Genomic DNA, 19,313 nt, shown 5'->3' with positions numbered 1-19,313 from the left:
GTCTGACCTTAATTATATGTAAGCATAAAGTAGAACGAATAAAAACGTTATTCCTTAAAACGCTTGTTTTAATTATCTACCGTTTTCGATTGCTCTAAATATAATTCATGAAGCGATAATATGAAAGTACAACAAAACATGTGAAATGCATGCGAGGATTTATATAAATTATAAATTGCAATCTGCAGTATTTGAATAATTTATAATCTATATCTGTAACTCAAAAAATGAAGAAAGAAATGATTTTAATTATTTTATTACAATTAAAATAATTTTATAATAAAAATAATTTAATTTATATAATAGATAATTATATAATCTATATAATAATATATAGATAATTATATAATTTTAATAATAGATAATTTTATAATCTATATTTGTAACTCAAAAAATTGAGAAAGAAATGATTTTAATTATTTTATAATAAACCAGAAGATTATTTCGAAACGATGTGCACATGTATTATTGTAACTAAGTTATAGATCTTTATATTATAGCATAATAGTACAGTGGTCGGTGTAATTATTAATCAACAGTAATTATTAATAACAGATAACAGTAAACTCATGGAAATGTGGATAGAAGCGATTAGTTGTGAAAATCGAAGCCATCTTCTGGTGTTCTTCAAAATTATCAATATTTCAGGTGTATTTGTAATAATTTTTTGGTTCATTTTATTATTATCATCATTGGAAAAAGTAAATTACGGTTTTATACACCGTCGATAAGGATGTTTTCAATGTTTGGTACTAATACACGCACCGTCATCTGTGATTTTATTTGTCTAATACAATTCTTGCCATTAAAAATTAATATGTAGCAATTAAGAAACAAGAATTAAACAAATAAATATAAATTCAATTCTTGAAATTTCTTCTAATTTTTTATAATTCGTGCAGCATAATTTTCTTAAGTTGTTTATATATTTCTTGTTTTCAGAAGTAAGTATTACAATTTGTGTGAATTAAATTTTAAATCATACTATTTTAATTGATATTTGATACCATGCGTTAATAGATTTTATTCAATTACGTGAGAAAGGTAGTAAAATAAATGGAGCTGTTTTACTCACTGTAATTCTTTAATTTATGCGTTTTCATTTATATATTACAAACTTGTTTAATAACAGAACTAAATTAATATTATTATATGAAAAATAAACCAGAATCTTGTTGTTGTTAATTATTTATTGATTCTTTTATGCAATAATAATTAAAATATCTGTATTTTTTTAATAGAGTAATAATTTATTGTTACTAATAAAAATTTAGATTATCAGAGACACATGTAGGTCGTAACGTACGAAATATCCATTTCTTGAAGTTAAAATAAATAAATTTGTATTCTTAATTAATTTTGATCAATTATAATATACATCATTTGAAACAGAGCGTATTTATTCATGAATTATAATTATTATACTTATCATCTCGCTTTTTACTAAGTCATTTTTACTTAAATAAGGTTTCGTTTTATTTGTCATTAAAACTACTTGAGATAATTAAAGGAATTTTCACTAGAATCTCACTAAGTATATTATACTCATAATATTCAACTCATAATTATAAATAGTGAAGAATTTCTAATAGTTTTCTAAAATAACTTAAATTTACCAAAATAAACTCTAAGATTAATTACTAATACTGTACATAAATAATATGCGTTCCAGTTTAATGAACCAAATGTGACAAATATTCAAGCGTACTCTGATTTCGTACATTACGATCGATTAATTTATAAAAATAAATATTCGGGATTGCGCACTGAATTATTGACAGGACAGACGAATGAGTTTTATTCGCAGAACAAAATCTGTAGTAAATTAGTTTTAAACAATACTCTCTTATCAGTTCGATTACAATCCGATTATGACAATTTCTATTTTACATTATAATTCACAGAAATCCACGGTTCCCTTTACTCGAAGTTACCATTTACGTCGCTCTGGAAATGAAAACGGCAAAATTAATTACGCGCGATGCGTAGAATTCCAATGATTAATCGTACTTTAAGTTACCAGAAATTTGAATAGCTCAACGTTCTGCGGTTTGCTCCCATGCTGACTGTCCTCGTTGTTCGATACCAGCAGTATTTCCGGAATCTGTTTCCTGTCGTCGTCGATACTTTCCATCACATCTCGCGCGTTGCTCGTACGTCTTCTTTTCTCCTCGTCCATACCTTCGTTATTATTTTGATCCCTAAAAAAAGGATTAATACGTTGGATAAACGAAAACGAGAAGAAATTCGAAAATATGGCCAACAATGATACATCAAGATAATTTAGGAATGAATGTTGTGCGTACTACAATTCTTCTGATTAATGCAATTTTTTTATAGATTATACAATGACAAAGTTGAGACTTAAACGAATTATTTTTATTTTTCAATTTTTATATAATCCTCCAAAATTAAAATTCTCAGTTTCTATTAAGTGGTTTAGTTTATAAGTAAGGAACTTAGCAGCCATCGCAAGTAACAAGTGAAACAAAAATTGATGATCGAAATTAAAGTATTCTATTGTGAAAATGATTTACGAGAAAATATTTTTTAAATAATTTCGTAATCTTCGAAACGATAATTTAAATTTCGTTTACTTTTACGTGGACTACGCTATACTTCGAATTTTACGAAATTCCAAAGACAACGTATAAAAGCAATCCGCTTGGCGTAGAACGACGAGCTTAAACTTGGCACAGAGGTTCTCAGATGGAATTAAAGGTTAAATCGGCTCACAGATAAATAGATATCGATGTTGTTGTATCTATAATGGTTAATCTTTTACAGGATTCTCCGATAAAGCATTGAAAATTGATTAACTTTGGCGAACAGAACGTGGGTCAATTGAAACCGCTTGTAAAGGCATTATTATATACTTATATCACTTATCAAGTGGTCTTTTCTAACTCTGAGCCAATATTTGTATTCTTACATTTTCATGCATACATTTTTACACTTACTTGTTAACAATTTATTGAATTCTTTAACTAGGTATTTTACAAAAGGTATACGCTATATTTTAATTAAATAAGGAAAATTTGGCATTATTCATCAAGATATAAAACAGTTTTGAGTATAATCTTCCTCCATCTTTGAAAAATTCCATTTTCCCCAAAAATATAAGATTTGTGTTAGCTTTCAAGTAACTTTTCTATTCTTTCTCCTATCAAGTAACTTTTATATTAACAAATTATTGCATTCATTTACTAGGAATTTTACAAAAGGTATATGCCATATTCTAATTAAATAAGGCAAATTTAGCATTATTAATCAAGATATAGAATAGTTTTGAGTATAATCTTCCGCCATCTTTAAAAGATTTCATTTTCCCCAAAATATAAGACTTTTATTACCTTTCGAGTAATTTTTCTACGCGTTGTGGATCTTAATATTTGCTCTTTTAAATTTACCAAACCATTTGCCAATAATTTATTTTAATAGAATATAGTCTCCAAAAATTTTCAATGAAGTTAATATATTTTTAAAATATCAACGATAGGTATTTCTTTATATATTCCTAAAATAGAATGAAATTACAAAAGAATTGACTATTTATAACGAACGTACATAAAAAATAAATGTGTAAAGGTCAATCTCTTAGATTAAACGTGAATATCGCATAATATTTATTGACGTTAACTTTAATTTTAATTGAAGATATGTCTGTGAATGAACCAAATGGATTTTCTGCACAATCTCAGTATTTGGTAATTGTTCTTACCGAATGGACACGTCGCTTAGATGTGCATTAAGTTCATCGTCGTCGAAGTGTTCAGGAAAATTCATTTTTATTTTGAAGAACCTGTCCCATCTTCCTTTATACTTGTTAGACGTCAATGGCCGTCCGACCAAACGAGAAAGTATCAGTTGCTCCTTTGTAAGCGAGGGTATGTCTTGTTGGATGTCGTTCAGCGTCTTCGATGGCACTAAATATGCGTTATTGTGTGCGCCACTGCGTTTACCGTGAGCTGTAATTACATTTTTATTATTTATTATTTTATTATATCATATACAATAATATATTAATATATATTACTACTATTTTATGCGTAATCGATAAGAGTATCTCATTTTTATGTTTTAATTCCACATGCAGTAGTTCAAAGCAAACGAATATCTTTATTGCTCAACGTGTAGCAAATATTGTTAATTGCTTTTAATCACTTTTAATTGAATTTATAATGTGTACATACTGCAGCTAAGTTTATATTATTATTGCACATTTATAAAGTACACATATCAGATTAACAAAGTTACGCGATAGGAAAGTTTTCTTTCGAAGTTAATTAAATTCCAAAGAGTTAATAAAGCAAGAGTTTCAATTACGTGATAGAAAAGCACATCGTTCCATTTAATTATCCGTTAGCTGTATTTGTGTTTTATGCACTTATTGGTTTCGAAAAACGCAACGTACCAAATTATTTAAGTAAGCACCTAACTTTCTAAGAAGTTGCTTTTCAACCAGTTCATTGTAAGAAAACGTGTATACAGTTTGATCTCGTGGAAATTGTATCGTCAAGAGAAGAAGAACCTCGTTTTTCCGTTACGTTGCCGTATAAGTTTTATTCATCCATCTTGTGGATCCGGATGGAAAACTATCCTAAGTTTCTAAGTCACGATTCTACTTTATTGTATCGCACATATCGCACGTGGGTTATCGAAATATGAGAAGAACAGGATAAACTTTAAAGAGGACAATATTTGAATGCTTTTTCGAATTACGATACAATTTTTGAATATTCTGTTTTAATACTCTTGTCTCTTGTAACTTCAATGAGTAGAATTCTAACATATAAAAGAAATGTTTGATTAAAAAATTAAAATCAGAGAAAGACGTACCTCCCCAACACGAGTGTCCATAGCTTAGACAAGAACCTGCAACAAATTTTACAATCAATAACAATGAACCAACATCGTAATAAATATTGCATTAATTATAGTGCTTCACTGGCAAATCGTTCATTTCTGATACCAGAAAATAATTTAAAATCCGTTTATGTTTAACGAGGCATAATTTTGCAAAACGTATATTAATTGTAATTATTAAAGATACATTCTGTATTTCATGTTTGTCTATAAATTATTCATTACAAACGCATGAATATCTCGTATTAATAATTTATTAACCACAATTACACGTATTGCTGAAAATCACTAACGATTATTCGCACAGCAGTACTCGCGTAAGATACAAATTTTATAATATACAATTTCGATGGATGATATAATATGCAAAGATATATGAAGTAGTTTTAACGAAGTGGGTGGAAATTAATTAAATCTTGACCGTTTATTTTAAAAGTGGTGTAAATTCTTTTTTAAAAAAATGAGATATGGTGTAATTTATGCTTAATTTAGTGTAAACTTCTTGTTTATAACTAGTTAGTATTTAATATCTTAAAAAATGCCAATGCTTTGTTCAAATAAAATATGTGGACCATTTATTTTGAATGTGGTGTAAATCCTTTTAAAAAAAAATGAGATATGGTGTAATTTATGCTTAATTTAGTGTAAACTTTTTGTTTGTAACTAGTTAGTATTTAATATCTTAAAAAATGCCAATGTTTTGTTCTATTTAAATGTTGTATCACGATGCCAAGTCTATTACATTCGAAAAATATAAAGATATGCAACAACTATGGTGCACCATGAATATTTCAAAACACTGCTACACGAAGAACATAAATAATTAATAATACCAATATCTTGTGTTAAGTTTAACAATATATAAATGTAATTAACGTTCATAATAAAAAATGCTAATCCTATTTTATTCTTTGTTATTATTTATAAACAAAACTGGACTAATATGAGATATATTTTAAGTGATATTTATTATTTAAAAATTGAAATTAAATGATACTTGCAACTGACTAATTATGAAAGTGGTGTAAGTCCATTTGCAGCCTGGAAATTGTCAATTATTTTAGTTAAATTCGCCTAAAAGAAATTTATATAATCAAATTACATATTCATAAATTAGTAAAAACATTCCCAGACTTCATATAATTAGCTTATATTTTTTAATTGTCAGATCTGTTAACATCCAATCTTCTCGAAACAAAAGAAAATGGACTTGTACTACTTTCAAAATAAACGGTCCACGTGTTGGTTGGTCAATTCATTATTTCATATGCCATAGTTATTACCATTATCTTTTATAAACATCGATTCATCTGAAACAGTGGTAAGCCCAAAGTATTACTCATCCCTTGTGTAACTTTCAACTTATGTCTCATTCCTTACTCTTGGCTACTTCCTCCAATCTATCAAATTATCTCTTTGCAAGCTCCTTTCAAAATTCTTAAATACCAGGTTCACAAACTAGAACAGCTTTTCATGTTCGTAATTCAGAATTCAGCACATCACGTTAGACTGCTTGTGAATAAAACCTTTCGTTGGAATTTAAAACGCGTTCTACTTGATTCCTTCGACCAGGATCCAACGTACGCGTCTGACGTACATTTTTAGAGCAAGCTCGTACATTCAGCGTGAATTATCCCCTGGATTTCATTGCGGACAATGATCTTAGGTGGGCGACTAAATCTCATTAGGATTCCCTAAATTAACGCTGAGACAATGCGAGTGTGGCTGCTCGCACGATGCACTGGGTTAATTAAAAATTCAATAGCTCGTCTAAGTGGCTTCTGTATCGACATGAAAAGCTCCATGAATTGCATTGGGCTGTATTGAAATTGTAAATTGGCGTATATCTTCGAGTGTCAATTAAACGTATCCGCGTATGTTACTTGAATTCTATTTTTACGCTCGTTTGACATGTACGAATGAAATTTGATTTCGAAATTTCTTTTTTTGTAACGCGTAAACATTGTCAGAAGAATTTATCGATTTCTATGCGACATATGTACAATGACCTTTAATACAAAAAAAATAACAATTTTATTGAATTGCATTATCAAATTTAAATACTGTGGTCGTTTAAAAGATAATATCAAATTCTACAATACTAAGAAATTATCAATTTATATTCCAAAAAAATCTGTTTCTATTTTGAGAAACAGTTCTGTTGCTGCAGTACTAAGAAATTATTGTAGAATATTAAGAAATTATTAATTTATATACCAAAAGATTCTGTTTCTATCTTGGGAAACAGTTCTGTTGCTACAATACTAAGAAATTATTGTACAATATTAACAAATTATTAATTTATATTCCAAAAAAATCTGTTTCTATTTTGAGAAACAGTTCTGTTGCTGCAGTACTAAGAAATTATTGTACAATATTAACAAATTATTAATTTATATTCCAAAAGAATCTGTTTCTATTTTGAAAAATAGTTCTGTTGCCAAATGAGTAAAATTACAAATTCAGTTGCGATGAAAGTTACTTCTAACAGAGTAGCAAATGTTAAGTAGCTGCATTTAAGAATTCAGCGACAAATTGGGTATAAACGATTCTAAGATGGGATGTTCGTCTAAGAATTTGCTCTGAATAATGAGCTAGAATCGATTGCACAAATCCAATGGCACGTAACACGTTCGACTCGATATACATACTGTTTAAACACTTCCTCATTTGATGCTCGTTCGAAGCTCATTTGGAATTAACGCTCGCGTGAATGCACAGTCTTAGACGTTGGTTTACTCGTCCTTTGACTGTGACAGACGCGTTATGTGTCCTCTATTGCACAGGTTGTTCCATAACCAGACACTAGCAAACTGTGTATGCGTTTGGGGTTTAACGTTAAGTCAATTGCGAACATATCTATGGATCGAAATTCTTACTGACACGTGCATCTATTACATTTGTGATCTCTCACAGTGATCTGATTCATCTTTTTTAAATTTTGTTTCTATTAACTTGCGTTTGATCAAAGTAGAAATTTTATTAGGAGAAGGTTTCACAAATTAAAAATTATTTTTTTAAATATTAATTTTTATTTCTATTAACTTGCGTTTGAAAAAAAGTAGAAATTATTTTATTAGGAGGAGGTTTCATAGATTAAAAATAATTTTTTATAATATTAACAATGCGTGAATTTGTTTTGTCTAATTTTTATTTCTATTAATTTGCGTTTGAAAAAAAGTAGAAATTATTTTATTAGGAGGAGGTTTCACAGATTAAAAATAATTTTTTATAATATTAACAATGCGTGAATTTGTTTTGTCTAATTTTTATTTCTATTAACTTGCGTTTGAAAAAAAAGTAGAAATTATTTTGTTAGGAGGAGGTTTCACAGATTAAAAATTATTTTTTATAGTATTAACAATGCGTTGAATTTATCCTGTCCAATTTTTATTTCTATTAACTTGCGTTTGATCGAAATAAAAATTATTTTATCAACAGAAGTCTTCATAAATTAAAAATCATTTTTGATAATACTACCAATGCATTGAAACTTGAAACAACTTGAAATTAATTGTAATTATTTTAGAAAACTGTATGTAAATAATAATCATTGTTCGCGAATGTATTTTCAATAACTTCCTAATTTGCTACATAGAATATATTATTAAACTCAGTAATGAACTGTGGTATTGCTGAATTAATATTAGTTATATATAGTTTTTCATGTTATTAATTATAAATAGTTCTCTGGTTAGATTCCTGAAAAGTTATTTCATATCAATGAAGAGAATGGACACGGATCCGCGATTTATTTTGTTTTAAGGAGAATTTAGATCAAACGTTTGACGTTTTTATACCTGAATCGTTTTATGCTCACATTCGTGCAGTTTAAAAATAACTATTCAACTGTAAGCTCGTTTGTAGCGTCATAAAATTCTAGGGGCACACGTGCCTTGACTTCACTTTCGTGGTACATCTGCACTCACCGTCTATGGTCTATTTTTTCAAACGTTTTCAAATACGTTCCCATCAATTCCAACCGTAATAGTAAAACCAAAGTTAGTCATATCAATGATAAAATTCTCTCCTTCCTTTGCATTTATAAATTTTTCATATCAAATTCTATACAAATAATTAATTAATAAAAAAAGAAATTGGTTTCAACTATATCAATCCTATTAGTTTCAATTATATCAAATCCTATACAAATAATTATTTGATAAAAAAAGAAATTAGTTTCAACTATATCGAATCCTATAAAATATAATTATTTAATAAAAAAAGAAATTAGTTTCAACTCAACTTACGAAATCACATTAATTTTAGTTATACATTTAATAAAATTACATATTATTACGTATTAATATATAAAAATTTTAGTAAAATTAATTTTTAAATTCAACTAAGAATATTCAGTCAGCAAAAAATTCATAAATCTCATTCTCCCCATTCAAACGTTTAATGATACATTAATAGACGCGATATATGAAGAATAGCTAAAATGGAGCACAAATATTCATGGAATTGAATATTATATGCAATACGTTCCGGTGACATATTCGTAATTCGTATACATCAGCGTGCTGGAGAAAGACAGGCGCAACAACATCCATTTCCATATCCACGTAACTCGCATCGGCCAGCTGACAAAGGCAACAATTGGTTTTCTGATTTCGCTGTTCTCAACGGACCGTTGCGTCCGTCTTCTCTTTCCTTTCTCGCGCTCCTCCTCGCCAGTTGCCCACCTGGGATGCGCAGGCGAGACACGAACGCATTCCCCTTTATTCCCACTGGAATATCCGTTGGACGTGGGAGAATATTTTAGAATGTACAGCACGGCCCGCAAGCGGATCAATTTCGAACGCGAAACCCGTCGAAATTTGACGCGCGATGAAACCTTTATCGTTGCTATTCGTTCAGACTGCGATGTCTCAAGTCTTCGTTTCAAATAATTTTACTTTTCTTAATGCACACAGGGTATATTGGGATGAGTGGTGCGTCTGAGAAGGAAATTATTTTCTATGAAAATGTAAATGGGAAATAAAATGTTTCCACCTCGTTTTCGAGAAGATCGAGTTTGTATATTTGTCCACTGTGCGTACGGTTTGTTGACTTCCGGTTGAACGCGTTTCGCGTAGCTGTTTACGGTGGCAATTAGCAAAGCGAGCGTCTACTGAAGGAATGATTAAGTTTGATTTCTTATCAGAGGAAGTCTCGGATATAAAACTTTTTCTACATGTTTTCTATTTAGTTTCTGATGTAGAACTATTTTTTGCTGGATGCATTATGTGTATTCAATCTATACTTTGAGTGTGTAATTCAATAAAATTTAAATAAATTTGTAGAGAATTTCAACAGTTTGAACAATTTTCTTATATGTGCTATTGCAATTATTGCAAATTCTAGCTTATTAATGATTCACTACGGTTACGAAAGTTAGACGAAACTAATTGTAAGTAAAGCGAACAAGGTGTGTACTGCTTCTCTTTGGAGAAGCAACAAGTTTGCATTCGACTAATCGTGTTTTTAACTGCGCACAACATGTTTATATTAATTAAAAAAAAACATATTGTTACATATTGTACTTTATAATAATCATATTCTTTTCTCGAAGAAATGCTAACTTAAATTATTGAACCAATTATTGTATTAAGGATCATGTAATTCTATTTTGAGAACAAACTTAATAATTAAGAACAAACTAAACAACATCAGAGTTCGCGATTCATTTACCTGTAATGAGGCGCATCGCGGTCTTTAACAAGTTGCAACATCCTCAATATAAACTGAACTACCTTAAGTTTAGCGATTGCGTTTTACATCTTACAAATGTGAAAGCTCGTAAAGAATGACCGTCTTGATTAAAAAAGAGGATCAACGAAACGGAATAAATAATATTTGCGAAGAAAATTGAAAAATGCAAATAAGAGGTACTATTTAAATATTAATTGTGAATGCTAATTCCTGCAGATATTATAATAAATGTGTGATAAGTAGCCACTGAAAAAGTTTGTAAACTATATGAACAAAGGACTTAAGTCACTGTATAACAATGAACAATACTAAAGAGGAATGGAGTCGAACATGGATGACAAGTAACAAAAAGAAAGCTTATGATATATTAAAAGACATTAACCAATGGAAATCTGAACAAGAAGAAGAGAATAGTTGAAAATGGGACACTGTAAAATCTTTTTTACAGACACTTCAAATCGTTTTGTACACGAATTCAGAAAATGTGAATTAACTTCACAGAAATACATAAAAATTGTATTCAATCGATAATAAACCTAACCTAACCTAATCAAGATGTCGATGTGACGTCGAACTTCTAAGGAAAACTACAATTCGCCTCTCGAGTCATCGTCATCGTACAATAAACATTTACCTGTAGTTAAATTTCGCAGAAGAGAAGAAAAGAAGGTTTCTAGGGTTCGTTTACGTGTGTTACGAAATATCAGCCGCGTATCCCGAAATATCGATCAGCAACATCGTGGAGCAACAGAACCCTGATCCCGACGGATTAGCTGCAACAGGTTACGGGCACGCAACTGTTGGAACGCGTGAAGTTGCTAATCTTGTAACCTATAACCGTGGATTCTCTATATGTAATTAAAATTTAACGCTGCCCGATGGGAACCAGGGATCACCAGACCGCGAATGATCCCATTAACGAAGATGCACGAACTTCGTCGTTATTGTTCACGCTGGATCTTCTTAAGCCGGCATTTCCGTTAGCCGTGTGTTTTGCATTTAATAACAGCCTTTCCCCGTTCACTGAAATTTTCAATCAGGATTAGTATTGTTTACGGACTCGCGCGAAATGTTGGAACTTGTTATTTATAGGCTTTAATTATAATCAGCAATTGTTCTGCGAAATTTCATTTGCCAGCTTGCGATTCACTTTTTCATTTTCAATAATAAATTTGAATTGTGTTCAGTAACGGCAGTAGCACGAAATTTGGCAGAGTTTATAAATTATTTTACTCTTTGAATAGTTTTATTTTGTATTTTGAGAATTGATAATATAGCAGACTTCTGTTTAACGCGTGATACGTTATAGAAAATTGTGTAATTAGAAAACAAACAACTATGAAACAATGGAAGTCGATGACAATGAAGAAAGCAACGTAATGATCAATTGTAGGAAGTTTAATTTGTATTATTTGCTGTATTTGACGAGAAATCATCTATCATGATCTAACGTAATAAAATATGAATCTAACATTACCAATAATTATTAATGCAATATCAATATTTAAAATTATTTTGCCTCAATCAGGCAAGTATCGTCAACTCTTCTTCCCTTTACCTCCTCTTACGATCTCATTTGATCGTTTACAGAACTGATGCACTTTCAAAGAGATTCCACCGTTCTTATCGAATACGTTAATTAAAGCACATATTACAGAGTTATGAAAACTTTCAATTTAAACTAAAAATGATCTGTGCACGCTGTATAAGAGATATTAATTAGAAGCGTATATTAATTATTTGTTTGCACTAGCCAAATAACACGTGCAGTAGCGTCTTCATTGTAATATATCTTCTTTTGCCTGAATTAGGATCCCACGATCGCGTGCATTCTCGCGGAACTTACGCGAACTACGCGTTTAAAAGAAATGAAAAGGGGCTCCTGGTTCACTTTTAATTTCCATAATTACTTTCCGCCCCGGAAACGGGATTAATTGCGGGAATTTTTTACTCGTTCGTTTAAATATACCGAAGTGTATAATGTTAGATGAGTTTCTTCTTACGCGACACTTTGCGGATCGTAAACAAGTCGACGCGACGCGGCCAAGCCTTGCGATATTTTCCTGCTCGATTTCCGACGGTTCTTATACGTGCATTCATCATTGTTTACCACATTGCGTGCCAAGAGAATTTTATGAATATTTTCTCTTCTGCAGGAAGATAAAAATGTTTTTCCTTTTTCTTTTTCAGATAGCTTGTTTCGATAGAAAAAAATTTCATTTTTCACGTAATATTATTATCATTACGAGTTATATACTGATATATTTACATATGTTTAATTCAGTATACTTGTCATATATGTATAAACGACGTGGCCACACAGGAAACATTAGTGTTACGTGTATAAACATATATATGTACGAGACACGCAACGTGTTGAAAGAAATTACTCATAATTTAAGATTACGATCGTTAATTGTGAATAAAAAAATTTTATTCCCTCTCATATGTGAATTCTTCGTTACAATTGCTATGTGATTCCTTCGTCAATAACATTTTGTTTGTTTAACGTTTAAAATGTAAGTATCGTGGTGATAATTGGAAACATTTCAAGGCTATCTTAAATTCTCTCGTAAATAATAATTGTTCTTGTAGCAATTTAACAGAATAATAAATAATGAACTCGCAGGTTTAACTCTTCAGTTTAAAGAAGCCCGCAAAATAATATTCTGCCATTGAGAAATTAATTACTAAATATCGTTTTAATTAACGTTGAGAAGGGAGTCGGGGTTCTTTAAAATTGAAAGGAAAGTGTTAATTTCGTGATCAAAAGACCGTTGACTAGAAATCTGCGCGGAAATGTTGCGAACCTGATGGCCTGAAAGGGTTGGAAAAGCATCGAATTGGGGGTTCCTAAAAGTATCTCGCACGACTTGACGATTTTATTGAGTACGAACACAGTTTCAAGTTGCACGTATTTATTATTTATAATTCTTAAACTTTATAATTATTTAAACTTCCAAAGGCAATATTCCCATTTTAACAAGGATTTAACAAGAAAGATTATCAAAATCGATATATTAATTTAAAGAATGTTGAATCTGCGTTTTAAAGTTAATTCTAAATTATGACTTTGATTTTTGAAATTCTCGAGGACAAAGCAAAATAAGTTCGAATAGAAACTCTAAGTACCAGAATGACGCAAAAATGAAACGATATTATAGTGGGTGTTCCAATTTAATGGCCACTAGTGATCAATGAAATTTGATCATAAAATAGTTCAATATCCAACGTTGATTAATTAAGGTTAATGACATGACGAAACTAACTTATTGGACGTTAAGAACTTCTCTTCACTTTTCATAGTTTAGAAACACGAATGAAGTTAGTTTCATGGAACCATAAACTGAAGCAGCAAATATGGTTACGTTTCATGAGAAGAATGTTCATTTTTTATACCTGCGAGAAGTTCTGTGAACCAATTGCAGTTTTAATATTTGATACCGATACTGAGATCTTTTTAAACAGAGGTGTGCATGTATGCGTGTAAATACTATATGCTTCTAATATTGAAAGTATGTACTACAAATGTTTGATTTGTTAATATAATAGTTATTTTAATTTTATTATAATAGTATTTTGATTATAATTGTATATTTTTAGTCAACTGTTTTGAATAATTGAAAACAAAATTAGAAGGGAAAATTATACATACATCTGTTATGTTTTGAACTATTACTTAAAATAAACTGAAAGTAATTTAGAAAATATCCATTATTTTAATATATAGATGAGTTATTGTATGCACGAAAACTTAGGACGTAATTATGAATATTCGAGAATATTCCAAATTTTACGCAAAAGAGTGTGCGTGTGCGTGAATGCGAGTGCCTGAGAAAACAAGGGAATGCATGTAAATTCTGGAAAAAGAATCGAGAATATTCAATGCATGAATGTATAAAAGGGTGTGCGTCTGGAGCGCGAGTTTAGTTTAAGAAAAGTAACCGTATACTATCTTTAATAATAATAAAATTAACCAATCAATTCCTACACCTGTTATGCTTTGAACTATTGCTTAATCGGAAGTATATGACAAGGATGCGTACATCAGAGGCAGGTGACAACTTGATCTTAACAAAATTGGTAACTTAATCCACTATTTCGATATTTTATTGTTTAATAATATCTGATTCAGCAAGATAAAGTTTTTCTATTATTTATTCGGAAGCTCTACTAATTAAACCATTTGCACTGGTACTTATATTTGCGAAAACTACCAATCGACATACGATTATATGGCGACATATGACTGCAAAGATTTAATCTATTAAAATTGCAATATAGTTACATTTAATATAATTGCATTTAAACAACTCGTTGCTAGATATCATAATTATCATTTAATTTATTAAAATTGCGATATAGTTACATTTAATATAATTGCATTTAAACAACTCGTTGCTAGATATCATAATTATCATTTAATTTATTAAAATTGCGATATAGTTACATTTAATATAGTTGCATTTAAACAATTCGTTGCTAGATATCATAACTCTTTGACTATAACAGGTGTGAACGGCGAAACTTTTCGTTGGACGTGCATTTCTGAGAAAGTATAATGGAATAATCAAAATAGTGAAACAATATTATTCATTTCTTTGCATTTTGCATTGCAGCGTTGCAATTTTTCTAAGTGCCTTTAAGCGTCTACATTGTCGCAAGCGCAACTTTTCTAAGCGCCTTCAGACGTCAACTATGGATAAAATATTTGCAAGTTTTTGTTCGCTAACGTAATTTCCTCGAAAACCGGAGCAAGACTGCACAGTTCGTAACGCGCGACGAGCACCACCTTTCGTTCACCCTTGGCGCGCCAGCTACGTTATGACATTTTACGTAATAAGATTCATAGCGTGAAAAAAATGCAACTGACAGTTTATAAAGTTAATTTCTTCAAATATCAAAATGCAACGTAAAGCGCAGATTGTTCTATTAAGTTCGTCACGTGACATTTCCCACGGGCTCGTTGGAGGTATTGACACGTCCTATTTCGAAATTTCATCAAATGTAAATTGTCTCGCGACATATTATCCAACGCGAATGTACGTTACTCGTAACAAGATTGCTTTTTAATAATACGGATATTATTTTCTGCGATCAAGTTTCGCTGCTGCGTTAAAGTTTCAGTTCGTTACATATACGATATCTTCATTAACGTTTTGCTTGTGAATATAATTCGAATGATTATTGTAAAGCATTTTATTTTTCGAGAACTCGACAGAACTTAAGTATTTAATCGTAGTCACTGAGTTTTTTCGTTTAAGATTTTTCTAATTGCGGCATGAAAAGTATAGAGCTTATTTTCTTCTTCTTTTATGTATGTTAAATCATGTCGCGTCAGAGCAGCGATTGCTTCAATGCATACGGTGAAAAGTATTTTGTCCTTTAATACTTTTAATATTTGTGATGACTTAGTGCATTACACTTCAAATTTTTTTATTACGACAGTATTCAGCGAATGCAAACATTAATGAAAGTTTTCTTCGTGAAGACACGAGTACTACTGAATATATTTAAGGCTAGGTCAGGCAATACATTTCTGTTTAGTCTTTTGAGATTTTGCAGCACCTAAATTAATTCATATTTACAGATTGCATTAAATTAGAATTTTTGTTACTCAAACTTTCAGAAGTTAAGTACATTAATATTAGAATTTTTCTGATATTTTACCATTTTTTCCATTTGCATTGTATATTATTTTCATAGAATAAATATTCAAAATAAATAGTAAGAATAAATTGAAATAGAATATATTTTTAGATTATTGTAACAGTTTTAATTTCTTGTAATGGCAAAGTAGTAGGTTATTTTAAACAAATTCTATTGCTTAATCGTTACTTATATATATGCATTATTGCTAGAATAAAGAATGTTAGATTCTTTTAAAAAAACTAATAACGTTAAAAAGTATTTTTGTGGATAATTATGAACATTTATAATATATCAATATCAGGCATTATATAGAGATTGTATCGTTACGAAGAATGAATATTTATACAAGTTCGTACTCACCAGCTGCACATCCTGCGAAACAGAAGATAATCATGAAGATCCATGTTCGTATAATAATCGTGACTGAGTTCTCCGAAGCGATCGCCATGTGAAGAGTGGTATTCTGCCCTGAACAATAAACAAATATGTAGCCAAATGTTTTTCAAGATTAAACTATTATGATAAATTTAAGTGCTTTCTATTAAATATTGATTGAATTTATCCTTTTGGTATTTAGAACCGCAAATAATTATATTTGTATGATTATAAAGATGTGATGTTTTTTTTTTTCATAAAAATTATTGTTTATAATCGCGAATTTGCTAGAAATGATCTCGAAAGTAAAACGATTCTTCAAAAAAAGAAAACATACGAGTTTCTTTTTGCATACTCTTTTTAGATAAAACATAACATAACGAGGTTGTAGTAAAACATACATTTTGTCAAAAAGTAACGAGTATATGAGAGCATGTATGTTCAAACGCATTTTCATATTTATTTAATACACAAGAATTTTTGTTAAACAAATTTGTTACTTCATTCGATTAATACTTTTTGTCTGTTTGCTTTAATTAATAAAAGTAGGGTCATGTGCACTTTCGTATCTATAGAAAATAATGCAAAAATTTAACTTTATTACATTTACTTTGTTACTATTTTTATATGATTTCGTGAAATTTCATCAAGGAACCATTCAGTAATGAAAGTAATTATATTAAAATGTATATATCAGCCGTTAATATACTATTCCATTACAGAAAAAATAATCATTTCAAAGCAAATTTATAATGAAAATGTATACCCTCTTTTGCCTCTTTATTATCTTTTATTTCTTTTATTGGCAATGGTAAATGAGAAATGGAAAATAAAGGAATAAATAATGCGACCATTCGATCATTCATTCTAAGAACATTTAAAGCTCAAAAGCAAACGGTAATAATTAATATAATTTTTATAACAAAATATGATGCTGTTAGTATTTGTAACGCAATCTAAATGAGAAGAACGCAATCTAAAAGTGCATTACATGCAGCAGCTTAATTGACATTTCGTAATGGGCGTTCCTAAACAGACAAACATGAGTACGATGCATTTTGCATATCAATTAGATAAACGTAAAGAACAAGAAATCTGTAGACAGATGTAGGACGAAAGCGGATCAAAATTTATGTGCATATTCTGATTTCATTCCTCTAATTGTTATAATCATAATATCCATGAAAATATGAAGTTCTGTGTACAAAATCGACAATCACGATCAATTTTGTTAATCATTTAAGGAAAAAATTTAAAAAAAGTTAAATTGTTTAACTATTCTTCTGTATATCAGTTTGTTCTCAACTAATTAAAATCATAAGCAATGAAATAAAAATAGTACGAATTCCATACAAGCATTTTTCATGCACGCTTTTAAAAAGAAATTGCGAAAAATTCCATGAAATGAATCGCAGTAATTTTCTCTGTCTTGATGGTTCTACTATTAATGTAGTACGTTCGTCAGAGAATACAACAGAAAGATAAACCAAAACATTTGGAATAATAAAATAAATTTATTCATTATTATATATTTACTCTATATATTATACTCTATTATTAACTCTATTATTAAAATAATAATTACACATGGTAAACGACCATACTAATTCACACTTAACATCGAAGAGGTCAGACAATCAGAATATTCAATTTATCAGACATGTACGAAAAGAATAATCGCGTTATTCATGAAAGAACGTACATTTCTGATGTATCGTAAAACCACTTTCTGCATGGAGCTTTCCATGAACACGAGGCGCGACCAGAAAGTCCGCAGAATAATTTTGTTTCTCATCACAGATGGCAACACAGACCTTTAACTGGATCTATTCTTATTGACACGCGAGAAAGAGACTTTGGTCAGTCGTTTCACAAGTAATTTCGCGCAAACATTTACTTGCGTTTGGTATTGCGCGAAAATTTTAGTTTCCTTCGAACCATTTCGCTCGAAAAGAGATTCGCGTCGTTCACAATGTTACAACGCCCACCGTATTGGCCTCCTTTGATTCCTTATCCTATTTCTTTGGGAAAGGGAGTCTAGAGTTGGGAAGTGAGAAGAATGCATGTTCAGTGAGCTCTAGAAATTTGAAGCATGCAATGAAACAGATCGCGGAAGGTGGGTGCGTTGCTGGGAATGTTAGGATCAATGTATTCGAATCCACTGGAATGTTTTAATCTTTGGAGTAAAACTGTTAAATTAATTTCAGATGAAACTCTAATGAATTTCATTCGAAAGCTGACACATTTCGCATTTGGGATATTATTTTTTACCAGCGTTAGTTGATATGTTTGCGTTACGAAGATGAATAGAGCAATTTGTTGTAGCTGGAGTTATTTAATTTATGTTGGTTATTAATCAGGAAGGATGTGAGTTCATTTTCCAGCGTATGATCCTAGCGAAAAGTATCTATACTGTGCCAACAATTTTTGTTTAATTAACAGTTATTAAAATGAATGCGTAGATCGTTGTAATATATGTTCGTGAAGCACTAGATTTATGTACTTTTAATATAATAATTCAATGTAATTACACATTTCGAGTAACATGAAATATGATCCTATAGAAATAAATTTATTTCGAACTATTTGATAAACAAAAAGATATTAGTATTAAAAATTATTTTTGCTTGAATATATTTCCAGACCAGTCAAACTTTTATCGTCACTTTGAACGAACTGAATTGTTCACATCAAGCTAAATTTAGACAGATTATAATTATTTA

At 30.0% G+C, this 19,313-nt stretch overlaps 1 protein-coding gene across 1 annotated transcript; it reads right to left on the bottom strand.

Annotated features, from left to right (window-relative positions):
- Positions 1 to 1,838: 1,838 nt before the first annotated feature.
- Positions 1,839 to 16,669, bottom strand: Ccha1 (neuropeptide CCHamide 1). Its single transcript, XM_076905731.1, has 5 exons — positions 16,576 to 16,669; positions 4,840 to 4,875; positions 3,722 to 3,968; positions 2,021 to 2,201; positions 1,839 to 1,947 (listed from the first exon to the last, which is right to left on the bottom strand). Exons 1-5 carry the CDS (start codon positions 16,661 to 16,663, stop codon positions 1,921 to 1,923), a joined length of 579 nt encoding a protein of 192 aa, XP_076761846.1. The 5' UTR covers positions 16,664 to 16,669; the 3' UTR covers positions 1,839 to 1,920.
- Between the last annotated feature and the right edge of the window lie 2,644 nt (positions 16,670 to 19,313).

The sequence above is a fragment of the Xylocopa sonorina genome, chromosome 12 (genome assembly GCF_050948175.1).
Source record: "Xylocopa sonorina isolate GNS202 chromosome 12, iyXylSono1_principal, whole genome shotgun sequence".
Classification (NCBI taxonomy): Eukaryota; Metazoa; Arthropoda; class Insecta; order Hymenoptera; family Apidae; genus Xylocopa; species Xylocopa sonorina.
This window is presented reverse-complemented; position numbering and strand designations above follow the sequence as displayed.

What these genes read in the sequence shown, in the direction of transcription:
- Ccha1 (XM_076905731.1), bottom strand. Translation starts at nt 16,663, where the DNA reads ATGGCGATCGCTTCGGAGAACTCAGTCACGATTATTATACGAACATGG. An exon ending in TTTCGCAGGATGTGCAGCTG is followed by an intron (nt 4,876 to 16,575) that starts GTGAGTACGAAC and finishes AATTTGTTGCAG; the next exon opens with GTTCTTGTCTAAGCTATGGA. An exon ending in TTGAGCTATTCAAATTTCTG is followed by an intron (nt 1,948 to 2,020) that starts GTAACTTAAAGT and finishes TTTCATTTCCAG; the next exon opens with AGCGACGTAAATGGTAACTT.